This window comes from Octodon degus, unplaced genomic scaffold (assembly GCF_000260255.1).
Source record: "Octodon degus isolate 3935 unplaced genomic scaffold, OctDeg1.0 scaffold00100, whole genome shotgun sequence".
Taxonomy (NCBI): domain Eukaryota; kingdom Metazoa; phylum Chordata; class Mammalia; order Rodentia; family Octodontidae; genus Octodon; species Octodon degus.
The window spans coordinates 8478376-8495223 of record NW_004524676.1 but is presented as its reverse complement, the minus strand read 5'-3'; the positions used below and the strand labels follow the sequence as shown (position 1 = coordinate 8495223).

At 43.3% G+C, this 16848-nt stretch overlaps 1 protein-coding gene and 2 non-coding genes across 3 annotated transcripts in view; all 3 read left to right on the top strand.

Annotated features, from left to right (window-relative positions):
* Window positions 1-16265, top strand: part of Kansl2 (KAT8 regulatory NSL complex subunit 2) — a 19332-nt gene extending 3067 nt beyond the window's left edge. The window contains exons 3-7 of the mRNA XM_023723594.1: window positions 2058-2388; window positions 5776-5872; window positions 11895-12148; window positions 15048-15167; window positions 16064-16265. Of these exons, the coding sequence (XP_023579362.1) occupies window positions 2058-2388; window positions 5776-5872; window positions 11895-12148; window positions 15048-15167; window positions 16064-16195 (934 nt within the window). The 3' untranslated portion in view covers window positions 16196-16265. The remainder of the gene's footprint in view (window positions 1-2057; window positions 2389-5775; window positions 5873-11894; window positions 12149-15047; window positions 15168-16063) is intronic.
* LOC111818755 lies at window positions 5967-6103 on the top strand. Its single transcript, XR_002822669.1, has one exon. It is a non-coding gene; the product is annotated as a small nucleolar RNA SNORA2/SNORA34 family (small nucleolar RNA).
* LOC111818756 lies at window positions 15718-15854 on the top strand. Its single transcript, XR_002822670.1, has one exon. It is a non-coding gene; the product is annotated as a small nucleolar RNA SNORA2/SNORA34 family (small nucleolar RNA).
* Window positions 16266-16848: the final 583 nt, after the last annotated feature.

Sequence of the window (16848 nt, the reverse complement as noted above, 5' to 3'; positions counted from 1 at the left end):
TTTATTTATTTATTTTTTAAATTTTATTTATTTATTTTTGTGTGTGTAGCCAGCTCAGCCCACCAGGGGGCGGGGCTGGCTGGCATGTGGTGCTGGGGCATTGAACCGCGTTCCCTGTGCTTTGCGAAGCTTGTTCTAAGTAGGTGCTTTAGACCACTGAGCCATCTCACCAGCCCAACCTCTTACTTTAGAAAATGCTGTCTTTATGGTTTTTAAAGAAAAGTCGAAAGGTAAACGCACCAATTGGCTTTGCTTTCATGATTGAGAGGGAACAAGCCTGAGTGCAGCACTCATGCTGAACCCTGGCAGGCTGAGGCAGGACTGCAGGTGTGCGCCCAGTCTGGGCAACTTAACAAAACCCCAGCTCCGAAAGAGGGCTGAGGGGATAGTCTGGGTTTATTCTGGGGACAGGAAGGAGGAACTGAGCCATGAGGATTTATCTTAATTACGTCTTTTTTTTTTTCACGAATTTAGGATAGGGTGTACAGGTCTCACTACCTAGATCGAACTTGTAGTGATTCTCCTGTTTTCAGCCTCCCAAGTGCTGGGATTACAGGTGTGTGCCACCACGCCCAGTCTTGACTGTCACTGCTGGGGATCGAACCCTGGCTGCTTTGCTCTGCTTAAGCAGACACTTTAGTCTGCTGAGCTGTCTGGCCAGCCCTTAATTACATCTTACTAAGATTGACATTTTCACTTATCTGTGATCACCTTTGGAGACAGGATCAGAAAGCTTTGCTACTCCAAAGTCTCATGTTTCCTTAGCTCTTGTTTTCTTTTAATTGCAGTGCTGGAGGTTGCGCGTCTAGCCCACTCTCCCACTGAACTACACCTGTAGTTGTTTTCCGTACTGGGGGATGCTGCCCTTCTCTGTGACCTTTACACTCTGGCTGATGGTTTAGGCAGAAGTACTTTAGATACCTGGAGGGGTTGTGAATTTTTAGACTTAATAGGCTTTTTTAAAAATGTACTTGCGGGGCTGGTGACATGGTTCAGTGGTCTGAAGCACCTACTTAGAACAAGCTCAGCAAAGCACAGGGACCCGGTTCAATCCCCCAGCACCACATGCCAGCCAGCCCCGCCCCCTGGTGGGCTGAGCTGCCCCCCCCAAATTAAAAAAAAAAAAAAATGTACTTGCATTTGAGCTCAGGGCTTCACACACACTGAGCTGTATCTCCAGCCCATTTAACTTCCTGGGTAAGACAAGCTGTATCTCTTTAGTCCAGGCTGGCCTTGAATTTAATTGGTAAGCCGTTGGCCCCAGGTCCCACCCTCGTAGTCTCTGGAGTGCTGTGATCACAAGGGTGTGCCATCGTACCCAGCTGCGTTACATTTTTGAGTGGAATAATTATTTATACTGAGTAATTTCAATATGGTTAGCTATTCAGGAAGTATTAGTTTAGAAAGTATTTTGGCAGGGTGTGGTAATGCAATCCTGTAATCCCAGCACTTGGGAGACTGAGGCAGGAGGGTTGCTATGAGTTCCAGGCCATTCTGGACCATAAAGCGAGCTCAAGCCCAGACTGAACTGCATGGTGAGACCCTGGCATGTGTCACCATGCCTGTAATACTTTACTTTTTTTTGTTCGGTTGGGTTTTTTTTTTCTTTTGAGAGGGTCTTGCTGTGCATTTCAGGCTGGCCTCAAACTCATGGTGATCCTCCTGCCTCAGCCTCTCACATGTTTTGGTTACAAGCCACTTAGCCCAGCTCCCTCCCACCGTCTCTTCCCTGCGTGCATCCTCGTTCTCTCATTCTGTGTGCGTGCGTGCGTGCGTGTGTGTTGGTACCGTGCCTCACTATGCAGTTTGGACTCTTAGTAATCCTGTTTTCAGCCTCCCCAGTGCTTGGATTACAGGCATGCGCCACCATCACAGGACTCAGTTGCTGGCTCAGCATGCCTGGGAGGGGCAGGTTGGCATGTGGTGTCAGGCATTGATGCCTGGTCCCTGTGCTTGCCTAGGCAGGCACTTAGTCTGTTGTGCTTTTCTACTTGGGTTTTATTTTTGTGTTTTCTTAATGCTTTGCTGCATTTTTTTTGTGAACCTTTTCATTTCAGACATGCGGGTGTCTACACAGCAGAAGAAGTGGCCCTGATCATGCGTGAGAAGTTAATTCGTTTGCAGTCTTTGTACATAGATCAGTTTAAACGACTTCAGCATCTGCTGAAGGAGAAGAAGCGCCGGTACTTACATAACCGCAGAGTGGAACATGAATCTCTAGGCAGCAGTCTCCTGACTGGCCCAGAGGGACTTTTAGCCAAAGAACGAGAGAACTTAAAGCGATTAAAATGTCTCCGGCGGTATCGCCAGCGCTATGGAGTAGAAGCCTTGCTGCACAGGCAACTGAAGGAACGCAGAGTGCTGGCCACAGATGGTGCTGCCCAGCAGGTAAGCGGATATATAGGCATCTTTTCACAGAATTAGTAAATAGTTAAAACACTACTCAGGCCTGGCTCTGAAGTCTGACTCTATGGGGTCTATAGCAAAAGTGGTTAGCTGTAAGTCAGGAAACATGTTTTATTCTTGGTTCCCTGCTGAGCAGTCCTTTCTTGCACAGACAGCTTAAGTTCTCTGAGCCTTGTATTTAATTTATGTTTGGGGATGGGTATCTGAGGTTTTTGGTTCAGGTATTTGTCACTTAAGATATGAGCGTGGCTGCCTGTGCTTGCTCCCACCCCTGTAATCCTAGGAAGGCTGAGGCAAGAGGATCATGAGTTTGAGGCCAGCCTGGGCTACATAGTGAGTTCAAGGCCAGCTTGAATGACCATGTGAGGTCTTGTCTCAGAAAACCAAAAGGTGGGGAGGCAGGGAGAGCTCAGATCCTGAGGTCAGTGACTGGTGCCACCAAAAAAGAAAAACATAACAACCCAAAAACAAAACTGAAAAAAACAGATAAGGTACAAGTTAAGCCTAAATTGTTTGAGAGTCTTGTTTTATGTCTTTTTTTTTTTTTTTGGGCGGAACTGGGGATTGAACTCAGGCCCTTCACTGCCAGGGAAGCGCTGATTCCACTGAGCTGTCTCCCTGGCCCCTTACATTATATCTTGAAGTTCCACACAAGGGTATGGTTTTGAAAGGGTTTTGTTAAGCTGCCCAGTAGTCCCTATCTCTAAGGGACTCCTAGTGGAGCTCAGCCCAAAACTACAGATATTATTGGACCCTATGTACAGTTTTCCTGTGTGTTCAAGGTGTGAGCAAAATATATGGTGAATGTCTTAATTTTTAACAAAAGTATAATACATTGAAAAACATGTGGCCGTTAACTACCCCTCAGAATATTTCCCCTCAGCCACCCATTCAGGACCCCTCCTGTCTCTCAGGAGCTTTTATTGCCCAATAAGTTTTCCTACTCTTAAAAAAAAAATGCCCTTCTCTTTGAACATAGCCCATCATTACTGCTACTTTCTTTCCTTTTTTTTTTTTTTTTTTTTTTTTTTTTTTTGGCGGAACCAGGGATTGCACTCAGGCCCTTGCGCTGCCAGGGAAGTATTTAGTATACTGAGCTGTCTGCCGGCCCATGACTGCTACTTTCTGAAGCAGCTGTAGAACTCTCATCTCTGCAGTTGAGCTGTTACAGTTTACTGGATGGCCTGGATTGAATCATAGTGCTTGCTTTTCACAGTCATTTTGACTTTGGGGAAGAACCTACATGTCACAAGCCTTCAGAGCTAGTGAATAAAGTAGATAAAGGCCTGGCCAAATAGCACAGCAGATTAAAGTGCCTGCAAGCAGTTATAGGGGCTGGGGGTTGGATCCCGGGGCCTGCTGTGCCAGCCCTGCCCCTGGGGCACACTGAGCAATTGAGACTGGGCGTGGTGGCGCACATCTGTAATCCCAGCTCTTGGGAGGCTCTAAACAGGTGGATTTCTATGAGTCTGATCTAGTAGTGAGACCCTGAACACCCTGTAGACTCTTCCCTAAAATACAAAAAAAAAAAAGTGGATAAAGACACCAAATACTGGGGCTGGTGAGATGGCTCAGTGGTCTAAAGCACCTACTTAGAACAAGCTTAGCAAAGCACAGGGACCGCGGTTCAATTCCCCAGCACCACAGGCCAGCCAGCCAGCCCCCTGGTGGGCTGAGCTGGACACACACACGCAAATAAATAAAATTAAAAAAAAAAAAAAAAAGACCAAATACTGTTATTACTATGAGCCTGCTTTTCCCGTGGAAGGTACAGCTGAATTCACCCAGTTTTTAATCACTCAGACAGAAAAGACGACTTGTAGAACTGCTTCAGAAAGAAGCAAGAGGGCTGGGGAGATAGCTCCGTGGCATAAGTGCCTTCCTGGTGAGTACAAGGTCCCAAGTTCAATCCCCAGTACTGCATGCCCTGCTGTTTCCAAAATGAGGCATGGTGGCGCAAGCCTGTTGGCTCAGCACTGATGAGGCTGAGGCAGGAAGATTGCTGTGAGTCAACTGCATAGTGAGACCTTATACCAAAAAAAAAAAAAGAGGCAAGAGCTTTTTACCAAGATGGCACCGAAGGCAAAGAAGGAAGGGCAGAAGGCTCCTGCCCTCCCCAAAGCTGGCGCCAAAGCAAAAGCTTTGAAGGCCAAGAAGGCCATGCTGAAAGGCACCCACAGCCACAAGAAGAAGAATATGTGATCATCGCCCACCTTCTGCTGTCCCAAGACACTGCAGCTCTGGAGGCAGCCCATATACCCTTGGAAAAGCGCCCCCAGGAGAAACAAGCTTGACCACTATGCCGTTATCAAGTTCCCCCTGACCACAGGCAGCTATGAGAAAGATCGAGAACAGCAACACTCGTGTTCACTGTGAATGTCAAAGCCAGTAAGCACCAGATCAAACAGGTTGTGAAGAAGCTCCATGACATCGGTGTTGCCAAGGTTGATGCCCTGATCAGGCCTGAGGGAGGGAAGGAGGCATATCCTCAGCTGGCTCCTGATTGTGATGCATTGGATGTTGCCAGCAAGATTGGGAGCATCTCAATTGAATCCAGCTGGCTAATTCTAAATATATAGTTTTTTTCTCAGTTAAAAAAAAAAAAAAAATCATAATGGGATACGTGTGTTCTAAGCAAGAGGAGTATTTTGAATAAATGGAAATATATTCTTTACTATAATAATAGGAAATTATTAGTGTATATTTACAGTACATAGTGATTACCTTTGTTGCAAATTTTAAAAATTTAAACATTTGCTGTTTATTTTGTTCATTTTGGGGGCTGGGGAGATAGCTCAGTAGAATAAGCGCAGGGCCTGAGTTCAATCCCCGGTTACACCAAAAAAAAAATATTTTGTTCATTTCTTATATAAACCTGACAGCTTAATTTTATAATTTTTTATGTATAGTAGTTTATAAATTTTACAGTGTTTACATAGCAGTAATTATAAAATAGGATGATTCCGACAATATAAAGTAATGAAAGTTGCTTAAAATTGATTAATTCTTTTGGGTACCAGGATTCGAACCAGTGGCCTCTCTCTCACTTGCCAGGCAAACAGTGCTGCCAGGCTGTGTCCCCAGCACTATACCTGTAGGTTTCCATTTAATATTTTTAGATCAAGATTGACTAAAGGCAGCTGAAGTCTTAGGCGAGGACAGTACTACAGTCGTGCACTTGAGTATAGGGAGAGGTATAGTGGGGGTGAAAGTTGGCTCCTCCTATGTGAGGCTTCAAATTTTCTTTTGTATAATATTGATGTTAAATGTTAATCTTTCTCTGGCTTATATGTCTTTCTGTATATACCCTAGTGTTCTCACTCCAGGTGGCTGCATGTGCTTTTGTCTTGTCTGTTCTCTCCATTTTAGGCTCACAGCACGCGGTCCAGTCAGAGGTGCTCGGCCTTTGTGGGTGACGTGCGCTGTTCCAGTCAGTCTCTTCCAATGACCAGACACTGCCTTACCCGTATCTTTTTTAAGCCTCCGGTTCAGGCTGTTTGCTGATTACACAAGGGCCAGTGTGAGTCTGCTGTGTGCGTCAGTGAAGGTCTTGGTTTTCTGTGGCCCTGAATCAAGGCCGGCAGCTTTCTGAAGCTGTTGGCTTCAAGCAGGAGCCTAAAGTGGTGTCTTTCTATGGTCTGTTGGCCATTTCAGAACTTTAGACATGTAATGGCCAATTCATTAGAAAGAAACAAGTAACAAAATTTTAAGCCAAGAGTGGTGATACAGGTTGATGATCACAGCGCTTGGGAGGTTGGGGCAGGAGGATTACTGTGAGTTTCAGGGTAGCCTCTGCTATATAGTGGGATGTGTCTCAGAAAACAAAACAAAGCCAAAATACCCCAAAAAAGGAGGATTGCTGCAAGTTTGGGACCAGGCTGGGCTGTGTAGTGACCTGAAGGTCACCTGAACTGCACAATGAGACCTCTAAAATAATTTTTGTAGTTTTACATTTATTTAAAATTCATACAATTTTAGATTATTGGTGACATACGCCTGTAATCCCAGCTCTCAGGAGGCTGAGGCAGGAGGATCTTTGGGAGGTAGAGGCCGGCTTGGGCTCCAGAGTGAGCTCAAGGCCAACCTGAACTGCATAGTGAGAACCTGTCTCAAAAAGACAAAAGAGAGGGGCTGGGGATACAGCTCAGTAGAGTAAGCACTTGCCTAGCAAGTGCGAGGGCCTGAGTTCAATTCCCGGTTCTGCTGACAAAAAAAAGACAGGTATGAACATCAAAACTAGATTAAAATTGTTTCCTTATTTAGTGAGATACACACTTTTCAACTGTCTTCCACTTCTCTCTTATTTGTCCACAGATAGTATTTATTTTCAGAGTTTGTAAGCATTTTATGTGGTAAGAGTAATCCTTTCTTAGATATTTGTCACAACAATTAATAAATTGCTAAACTATTTAATATACTGAACTGAAAATAGTGTTTTCCTATCAAAAGACCAAGGTCTTCAGCTGGGGGTGGTGGTGCACACGTGTAATCTCAACACTTGACTTGGGAGGCTGAGGCAGGAGGATTGCTCAGATTTTCAGGCCAGCCTGAGCTACATAGTTCAGTGAGACTTGATCTCAAAAAACTAAAAAGCAATAAAAAATTAATTAAAAATAATTATTTTACTTGAAAAAGATCAAGGTTAAAAAGAAAATCAAGGTTCTGTTTCTGTTAAAGAAAAAGTTTTTTTTTGTCTTCTTGAAACAGCCTTGCCTTGAATTCACTTTGTAGCCCAGGCTGACCTCGAGCTCCCAGCAGTCATCCCGCTTCAGCCTCCGGGTGCCGGGATTATAGGTGTGTGCCAGCATGCCTGGCTAACGGTGAGATTGTTGAAGAGAGCATTTTTGGAGACAGTTTGCAGTTTAGAATACCGTTTAGTGCACTGACCATGCTGCTAGCGGGAGGCCGGGCGCAGCAGCAGCTTCCTGTCCTTCTGTGTGGCAGAGAAAGCCCAGTGATTTTTTTTTTTTTTTTTTAATAGAGTTACAACACCAAAATTTTATTCCTCGAATGCCTTCAGGGCACTTTTGGCCAGCGGGAGAGGTGTGAGGTTCGAACTCCAGCAAGCTGAGGCGCACAGCTTTGTGGAAGCAGCCACGTAAAGGCCTGAGCTAGGGCCAGCCCCTACAACACCAAAATTTTAACAGGTTTAAGGAATCTAGAGAGAAGTATATGAATCAGTTACAAAACAGTTCTAAAATGTATTCTTTGTAAGGTGATTTCTTATTTCAAGGAGATTATGAAATGCGGACCAATATTTTTAATATTCTAAATAAAGGCAGCGTTTAGAGATAGAGCCGGGCGTGGTCGTGCACACCTGTCGCGCCCGCTCAGGCTGAGGCTGGAGGATCCATGTGTTTGAGGCCATCATGGGCTACATGGTGAGCTCAAGGCCAGCCTGAACTACATAGCAGAAGCCTGTCTCAGCCAAAAAAAGGTTTAGAAACAAAATACTGAAGTAAATTTTGGCAGATAATTTTGGGGCGCTTTTAGTTATTAAATATTTGAATATACGTGGATGACAAGAATATGACAAAAATGGGATGTGAGCTTTTTTTTGGATGTGGGCTTTTGTAGATTATATTTAACTCTGGAGCTCAGTACTGGGAATGTGACATGTTTTTGCATGGTAAGGGTATAATACCTTCACCCCCCCACACTATACTTTCTATTTGAGCTGAAATTAAAAATCATCTGTTCATAGGTACTAAGGACTTTGAAGTATTTCTTTTTTTTTTTGATTTAGGTATTAAAATGCTGTACTCAGGGCCGGGGAGATAGCTCAGTAGAATAAGCACTTGCCTGGCAAGCTCAAGGTCCTGAGTTCAATCCCTGGTACTGCAAAAAAAAAAAAAGTGCTGTACTCAGTGTAATACAGTATATTTTCAGAAGCACATGTATTTAAGAAGTGAAGGGAATCATTTACCTTTCTGTTCTTTTTATTCCATGGCTGCCTACGCCACTTACTCTTCCTTAAGTTCTTACCCAAAGAGAGACCTGCCTGCCCTGGTGACCTGTTTCACCCTTTACTCTGGTCTCACAGAGACAGCCCTGGACTGAAAGTGAAGGACCCAGACTGTAGTTGTCAGTTAGCTATTCTCTTTTTGTCCCTTCTGTCCCCATGTGAAGGAAAAGGGTGGAAGAGGATGGGGAGGATTTTTTTTTTTTAGGCTCTCCTGATACTGAATAAGAGACTTTGGTAGAAGTCCCTTTAAAAAAAAAAAATTAATTAATTTATTTAGTTTTTTGATTATTTATTCATTTATTTGGGTGGCTCAGGCTGCGTGAAGGGCAGGTCTGGTAAGGCAGGTGGAGCTGGGGATCCAACCACAGTATCTTGCTCCTGACTGCCTTTGCATGAGCAGGCGCTTAAATAGCTGAGCTAAGGGCAGGCCCCCTAGAAGTCTGTGAAGATCCATGAAAAAAGTTCTGTTTGGAACATGTAACTTAATTGCTTAAAGTTATAAATATTGACAGTCAAAACAGTATTGAGATTCTTAAGCACATTATTTATTGTTTTTTAAATATGTCAGATTATCACATTAACGTTCAGCATAGATAGATAGATAGATAGATAGATAGATTTTTTTTTTTTCTGGCATATATCTTGATAACTCAGTAAGTATTTCCCCTGTATCATCTATAACTAGTTCTTATTCCATGGCTGAGACCCTTTCTCTTCATTTGGGTGATGTGTGGAGAAAGTTGTGGTTGTCCTTTCTTAACTCGGGAGGTCGGATGTACTGACAGCAGATGGAGGATACTGGTGTTGCTCACTGTTCTTACAGATCTTTTTTTCCCTTCTCCCTTTTTCAGTTCTTTTGGGGGCTGGATACTGAGAATTGAACTCAGGGCCTTGCACTTGCCAGGCAGGTGCTGCACTGCTGAGCTATGTTCCCAGCCTTTTTTTCTTTTTGAGGTAAGGTTTTACTAAGTTAGGCTGACTTTTTTTTTTTTTTTCTTCCCGGAACTGGGAATTGTACTCAGGCCCTTGCCCTTGCCAAGGAAGCGCTTATTCTACTGCGCCATCTCCCCGGCCCCTCAGACTGACTTTGGACTTACTTTGTAGCCCAGGCTGGCCTTGAACTCACAGTGATCTCCTGCTTCAGCTTCCTTAGTGCTGTGATAATGTTTTAGATCTCAGCAATTATAATTGGTGTGGTGGCACCCACCAGTAATCCCAGGTGTGGGAGGCTGAGACAGGAGGGCCACTTTAAAGTTTGAGGCCAGACATAGTGAGTTCAAAGCTAGCCTGGATTACATAGCAAGACCTTGCCTCAAAAAAAAGATATCCATCATGTCTTCATAATCCTAGAATAATTTGTTTAAAGAAAATTGTATTTTTAGTTTATAAATGTGGTCAGATTTAAAATAACACTTGTTTATCACAGCAGCATAACCAGGTAGTTTCCAAGGTAGGTGGAGCTGGCTTGTGTCTGTGGTTGCAGCACTGTGAGAGGCTAGAGTAACTTAAACTAGAAATTTGTTCTAAAAGAAAAAGAAATTTGACCTAATCAAATACGTGCTATGAGGTACAATTTTGTTCATCCTGCTGAGCTGGTTGGCCTAGTTGGAAATGTACTTTTTCTGTTTCTACTAATGAGTAGGAGCCATTGTTTTCCATGGGTCCTCATAAGGAAGACAAGACTTTTCCTGTACTACCATCCTCTTGGAAAAAAAAAAACATCAAAACTTTATTTCTTGTCAAGGTATTATACTTAGTGAATATCACTTTCTATTTTTCTCAGAGCTGTGCTTCTTTAGAGGGATTTGTCATGTTATAAAAACAGGGTCTAAGAAGTTTTTGCAAGTTTAGGCAGGCTTCTGCATGCTATTTGTGGGTTTTTCTAATTTTTTTTTTTTTGTGCTAGGGATTAACTCGGCCTCATGCTTGCCGTACAGGCGCTGTGCTGCGGAGCTCCATCCCCATCCCATATCATGTGTTTTTTCTGAGTACATGTATGTTTTTTCCTAAAATTGGTATTGCTATTTGTTTAGCATTGTCATAGGGAAAACAGGAAAAGCATGTTGAGGATCAGTTTTATATTTTTTCTTTTATTTATTTTTGGATTTTTTTGAGACAGGGTCTCGCTGTGCAGTTTAGGCTGGATTTGAGCTCACTGTGTAGCACAGGCTGTTCTCAGTGATCCTCCTGCCTTAGCCTCCTGGAATGCTGGGATTATAGGCATGTATCACCACGCCTGGCTGTTGTTTTCTTTTTAATTAAAACTTAATAGTATGGGGGCTGGGGAGATGGCTCAATAGAATTAAGTGCGCAAGGGCCTGAGTTCAGTCCCTGGTTCTGCCAAAAAACAAAACAAAGCAAAAACAAACTTGATAGTATGTGTTTGTAATACATAATGAGTGTATTCATTGTGGGGAGTTGATCCATAGAGATTATGTGTTCATTTTTTAATTTCTCATTCACCTCCCCGAGCTTTTAGTTTTTATTTATTTTTTATATTTTAGAGAAGCGTCTACGGGGTGTTCAGGGCCTCACTGCTAGATCAGACTCACAGTGATCCGCCTGCTTATAGCCTCCCAAGAGCTGGGATTACAGGTGTGAGCCACCAAACCCAGTCTCAGCGTGCCCCAGGGGTGGGGCACAGCATGGCAGGCCTGGGGATTGAACCCCTGGCTCCAGCTTGCAGGTGCTTTAATCTGTTAGCTTTTTGGCCTGCCCTTAGTTTGTTTGTTTTTTTTTTTTTTAATATTTATTTATTTATGTGTGTGTGTGGCCAGCTCGGCCCACCAGGGGGCGGGGCTGGCTGGCATGTGGTGCTGGGGATTGAACCGTGGTCCCTGTGCTTTTGCTTAGCTTGTTCTAAGTAGGTGCTTTAGACCACTGAACCATCTCACCAGCCCCTGCCCTTAGTTTTTATCTTTTAATTTAGTTTTTATTTATTTATTTGGTACAGGATCTAGCTATGCAGCTCGGATTTGAAGCTCGGACTCGTAGTGATCTTCCTGTCTTAGCCTCTCTAGGCTGGGATTACAGATGTGCACCACCAGATGTGCATGACCAGTTTGGGTGACTGGCACAGTGAGCCCAGGTTTCCGGGGCTGGCACGGCATGTAGTACTAGGGATAGAACCTGGGTCTTTGTGGTTGCCAGGCAGGCACTTAGACCACTGAACTATCTCCCCAGCCCCAAAGAATTAGTTTTAAATTACTGATAGAGCCAGACTTAGATGCTTGGAAATGACACTTCACATTTTGAGAATTGCCAGGTGTGGTGGCATATACCTGTAATCTCAGCATTCAGGAGGCTGAGGCAGGAGGATCACTGAGTTCATGGCTAGTCTGCACTACAAAGTGGGACCCTGTTTCAGTCTATTTCTGAGAAGTAACTTAAAAACTGCTAAGTGCATTTTCTCTGTGAAATGTAGTTGTACTTGTTGTATACTTTTAGTTTGTGTGGAGGCACCTCTTGTATTTTGTGCCCTCCCATAGAGCCTGTTTTATTTCCCTTGACCATTTTTCTACAGATATTTGTCAGGATACGAATCAAGTTCTCTTCAAATGCTGCCAGGGATCTGAAGAGGTTCCCTGCAACAAGGCCGTCCCTGTAAGCCTTTCTGAGGATCCGTGCTGCCCACTGCATTTCCAGCTGCCTCCTCAGATGTATAAGCCCGAGCAGGTACTGTCTGTGCCAGACGGCCTGGAAGCCGGCCCCATGGATCTGTACTGGAGTGCTGCTGAGCTCCAGCCCACTGAGAGTTTACCACTGGAGTTCAGTGATGTAAGTTAGAGAAGCTCTGCTCTGATTGGCCCTTGAGACAAGGCCGCTATTCATGGTGAGAATAGTCTTCTGTGGTCAGAATTGATAGCACTTTTGAAGTGATTCATATGTGTGGTTGTGTTTGTATGTTAGCATGCTCGTATAGAGATTTTCTGGCCTACCTTCTAATTTTTTTTGCCCATAATTCATACAGCTTTTTTTTTTTTTTTTTTTTTTTTTTTTTTGAGTCAGGGTCTCACTATGCAGTTCAGGCTGGTCTTGAGCTCACTTTATATCCAAGGCTGGCCTCAGACTCCCAATGCTGTTCCTACCTCTTCAGTGCTGGGATTACAGGTGTGCACCACCATGCCCAGCCATATGGCCTGTATTTTACCCTTTGCCTAGTAAATAATTCAGTCATTTTTTTTTTTTTCCCACAATGAGGCAAATATCATCCAGCATTCATAATTTCAGGATGTTTTTATCCCCCTAGAAAGCCAGTAGTTAGCAGTCATTCTCATTTTCCCCTTCGCTTCCTGAGCATGTTAACTACTAAATACTTTTTGTCCATAAATTTTGCTTTTTTTGGCTTTTCTCAATTTGCATAACGCTTTTAAGGTTCATCTGTGTTGTAGTGTGTCTTAATACTTCGTCCTTCTTGTGGCTGAATTACTGCCTTGGTGTATTCTTTTGTCCTCTTGAACACGGGCCTTGTGCATGATGAGCAAGCCACTCTCTGTGACTACACAGAGCCTTTGGATTGTACTTTGAAAATCCAGTTGGTGCTAGTGCTATTTGAGCTGTTTCCTCTTTGCCCATTAAGAAATACTCTGTTACAACATTGAATTTATAGGGAACATGTTTTTGATTCCCTCTGTGTATACTTAAGAGTGGGCTTATGTTTTAACATAACTACTTAAATTTTAATGAAAAAACAAAATTCTTCCATATTGATACTTCTAAAATCACCTGTAGGTTTCTGCTGGTATAAATTTCTTATTTTGAGGGCGTCAGAAGGGAAATTATAAGGTAAGGGAAGTTGGAAAGTCAAGATGATTGTTGGATTAGGTAGAACTTAAGAGTCCGTACTGATCCATAAGATGAGTGATATCTTAGAACTTGAAATGAATTTTGATTTCTTTAGAAATTTTTTTTTTGGAGACTGGGTCTTGCTCTGGTCTTGAACTCATTATGTAGCTCAGGCTGGCCTTAAATTTGTGGTGATCCTCCTGCCTCACCCACCTGAGTGTTGGCATTACAGGTTGGCGCCACCACACTGGTTGAAATCAGCTCTTAACAGTGTAAACTTGGTCCTATGGTAATGCTTCTCATTTTCAAGTTAGTGTATCCTCTAAGACAGACCTCTATACTTGGCTGTGGATAGCTGTTTTAGTTTTTGATGTGTTGATTGTGTGTATGTGTGCATGTGTGATAGTGCATGTGTGTGTGTGTGAACTGATAGAGTGGCAGTGAATTCCCAGAGCGCTTCACTTTCTCACCTTGTACGTGTGCACCACTGCATTGTAAGGACTTGCTCCTCTGCTTCCCTGTGTGGTGTGTACTTGTAGTGTGAGTGCTCTAGGAGGCTAGGACAGGAGGGCCATGAAGTGGGATCCCAGCCTAGACAAATTTAGCAACCTCACAAGACCCTAGCTCTTCAGAAAAGGGCTGGGCACGCAGTTAGTGCAAGATCTTAAGTTCATTCCCAGTACGGCCCAGACAGCACAGCACAGTTCCCTCAAGATTCTCTTTTATTTTTTTGTCTTTTTGAAACAGAGTCTCGCTATGCAGTTCAGTCTGGCCTTGAGCTCACTTCGTTGCCTAGGCTGGTCTTGAACTCCCAGTGATCCTTCTGCCTCAGCCCCCAGAGTGCGGAGTTTACAGGGATGCACCACCATGCCCTGCAATCCCTTTCTTAAGAAAAATATACCAGGACAGGGTAATAACTGAAGAAGACAAAGTGCTATTGAGAATAAGTTGGTTTTATTTTGTTCTTCTTTATTAAAAAATCTGATAATAGTATGCCTGTGAGCCCTGCTACTTGGGAGTCTGAGGCATGAGGATCACTTGAATTCAGGAGTTGACCAGTTTGAACAACATAGCAAAGTCTTGTTTCAGAAATTAAAAAAAACCCCAAAGTAGTAGTGTCCTTCACGTAGACTTGCCAAGCCTTCGATTTTCATTACTTCACTTACGGTAGAAAAGTGTATATATGTGTGAGTTTTTATGTATGTATATACTTTTTTTATGTGGTACTGGTAACCAGTATTGTATTTTTAATGGCTTTTTCTGGGAATTTGCTTTTTTAAAGCCACTCTGCTGGTCTCTGCTTTTGTCTTTTTTTTTTTTTTTTTTGGTGGAACCAGGGATTAAACTCAGACCCTTGCACTTGCCAGACAAGAGCTTATTCTATAGAGCCATCTCCCCGGCCCCTTGGTCTCTGCTTTTGTCTCCTCCCCCCCTTAAAATTTTTCTTAAACTTTAAAAATTGGTACCAGTTTGTAATATATAATGATTACATTCATTATGGGAAGTTTGTACATGTACATGACATTTCTTTTTTAAAAAAAATAACCCCTCCCTGCATTATTTTTATTTTAAAAATAAAATTTGAGACAGGTTCTTGCTAGTTATTTTAGGCTAACTTTGAACTCATGGTGATCTCCTGCCTCAGCCTCCTCTTCTGTGTGTTGGCCTTCACATTTATGTCATTATACCTACTCCCAGCTTGTCTCTGCTTTATAATCAGTGGCATGGAAAAGTTTTTGGGGCTTTTGGATTTTGTTTCGTTTTTCAATGTTCCAGGAGGTAAAGAGTGAAGGAGAGACCTGAGAATAACTGTGAGGTTTGCTAAGAAACATGCCAGCATTTGCTTAAGTCCTTTTGTGTTACTGATAAGACTTTTCTTTTTCTTTCACAGGACTTGGATGTTGTAGGTGATGGAATGCAATGCCCTCCTTCACCCTTGCTTTTTGATCCTTCTCTAACCCTTGAAGATCATTCAGTCAAAGAAAGTGCTGAAGGCTCAGTGGATATATTGGCAAGTATAGGCTTCCTTCTCTTAGGAAGGAAGAAGAGGGTGTTCTGGCTGGCCTGTACTCCAGGGAGTGGGGTGGTATCACACGTAGAAACGAAGACACCCGAGCTGGCTTTGGCACAGTACCGTGTAAGAAAAATATATATTTTTTTAAATGCCCTTTTAAAGCAAGGGGTGTAGCACAGTGGTAGGGTGCACTCTTAACAGTGTGTGCTCCTGGGGTTCTTTTTGTACCACCCAAGGTGACATGTGGTACCGGGGACCAAACCCAGGTCTTTGTGCTTGCCAGGCAGGTACTTAGACTGCTTAGCTATCTCCCTGGCCCCGAGGGATTAGTTTTACATTTCTGGTGGTGGACCTTTTTTGTTTCAGAATGTCCTCCTCCAGTTCTCCAGATGGGCCTTACACCGCCTCATGTCCTGTACTCATCTTAGCATAGGATATATGTAAGTGAGAGTTTGAGACCAGGACACTAGGTAAATTGTACTTTTTAGCAATACTTCACTGCGATTGTCCTTGTAGAACAAGGATCTGTAATGTGAGTGGAACACTTATGGCCCTGACTGAAGACTAGCAGTTATGCTGTAGCTGTTGGTTTCAAGCAGAGGCCTACACGAATGGCTTCCTGTGGTTTGTTGGCATCTCTGGAATCTCTGTGGAGAATGACTGTTTCATCTGGAAGAAACAACCCACACTGTTTTCTCCCACTGGGAGAGACTCATGAAAGATATAAGTAGTGACTTCTGACTTGAGGGATAGCAGAGCTAGGTACTGGGAGAAATGGTTATCTTATTTCTGTTGTCTTGTTCTTGTTGCTATCTTGATAAGGGCTTTGGTAAGTCAGATTCATGCTTCAGACCACAGTCAGTTTCATACTATGTGTTCATTACTTTTCACAGGGCCAGATGCCGATGGCTGGAGATGGGTGCAGACCCCAGGGATCTCGAAATTCTGAGAAAGTCTGTGCATCACTGCCTCAAAGTGGACTTGCTCCTGCGAATGGGAAGTCAGAGTCTACTTCTGTCAGTTGATGGTTTATTCTAGGAACTATTTGGCTTGGTCGATTTGAAATTCCATTCCTCAAAGAAGTATGTTTGATCATCTTTTTTGCAAATGGGGCAACTTTGCCTTGTTTTCCTTCTGGGTTGGAGTTGTAGTTAAATAAAAGCTAAAATTGGGGAAAATGGGTCAATTGTGTGCAAGTTGTGGGGTCCTCCCACTCTGGGCCAGGAGGAGAGATATCCCTATCTCTGGGATTCAGTGAATATTTGGGACTTTACCTGATGGGAAAGACCTCTTTGGAATGCTACTTCCTAAGTTGTGGGCAGGAATCCACATAGATGGCTAGGTGGGGGCCTGTGTTTAAGAATGGTGCCTTTGAAATATTGGTCCCATCATGTGATTCTTTACTCAGAGGCCTGCATCTTAGCCTTTCTTCATTACATCCACTTAACCTGGTCTGAACCTTTTCCCAGATGAGCTCTAAATATCCCATGGGACTGGGGCCTCCTTAAATAACTGTCTTCTAAGCTATGTACATTTTGGCGGTAGGCTATTGTATGTAAAATACGGTGAAAATTTATTGTACATAATTTCTATTAAATGTTAAGGGCTGGAAACAGCACAGTGCCTGCCTGCCAAATGCGAGGTCCTGAGTGGTTCCCAGTACCAAAAAACAAAAAAA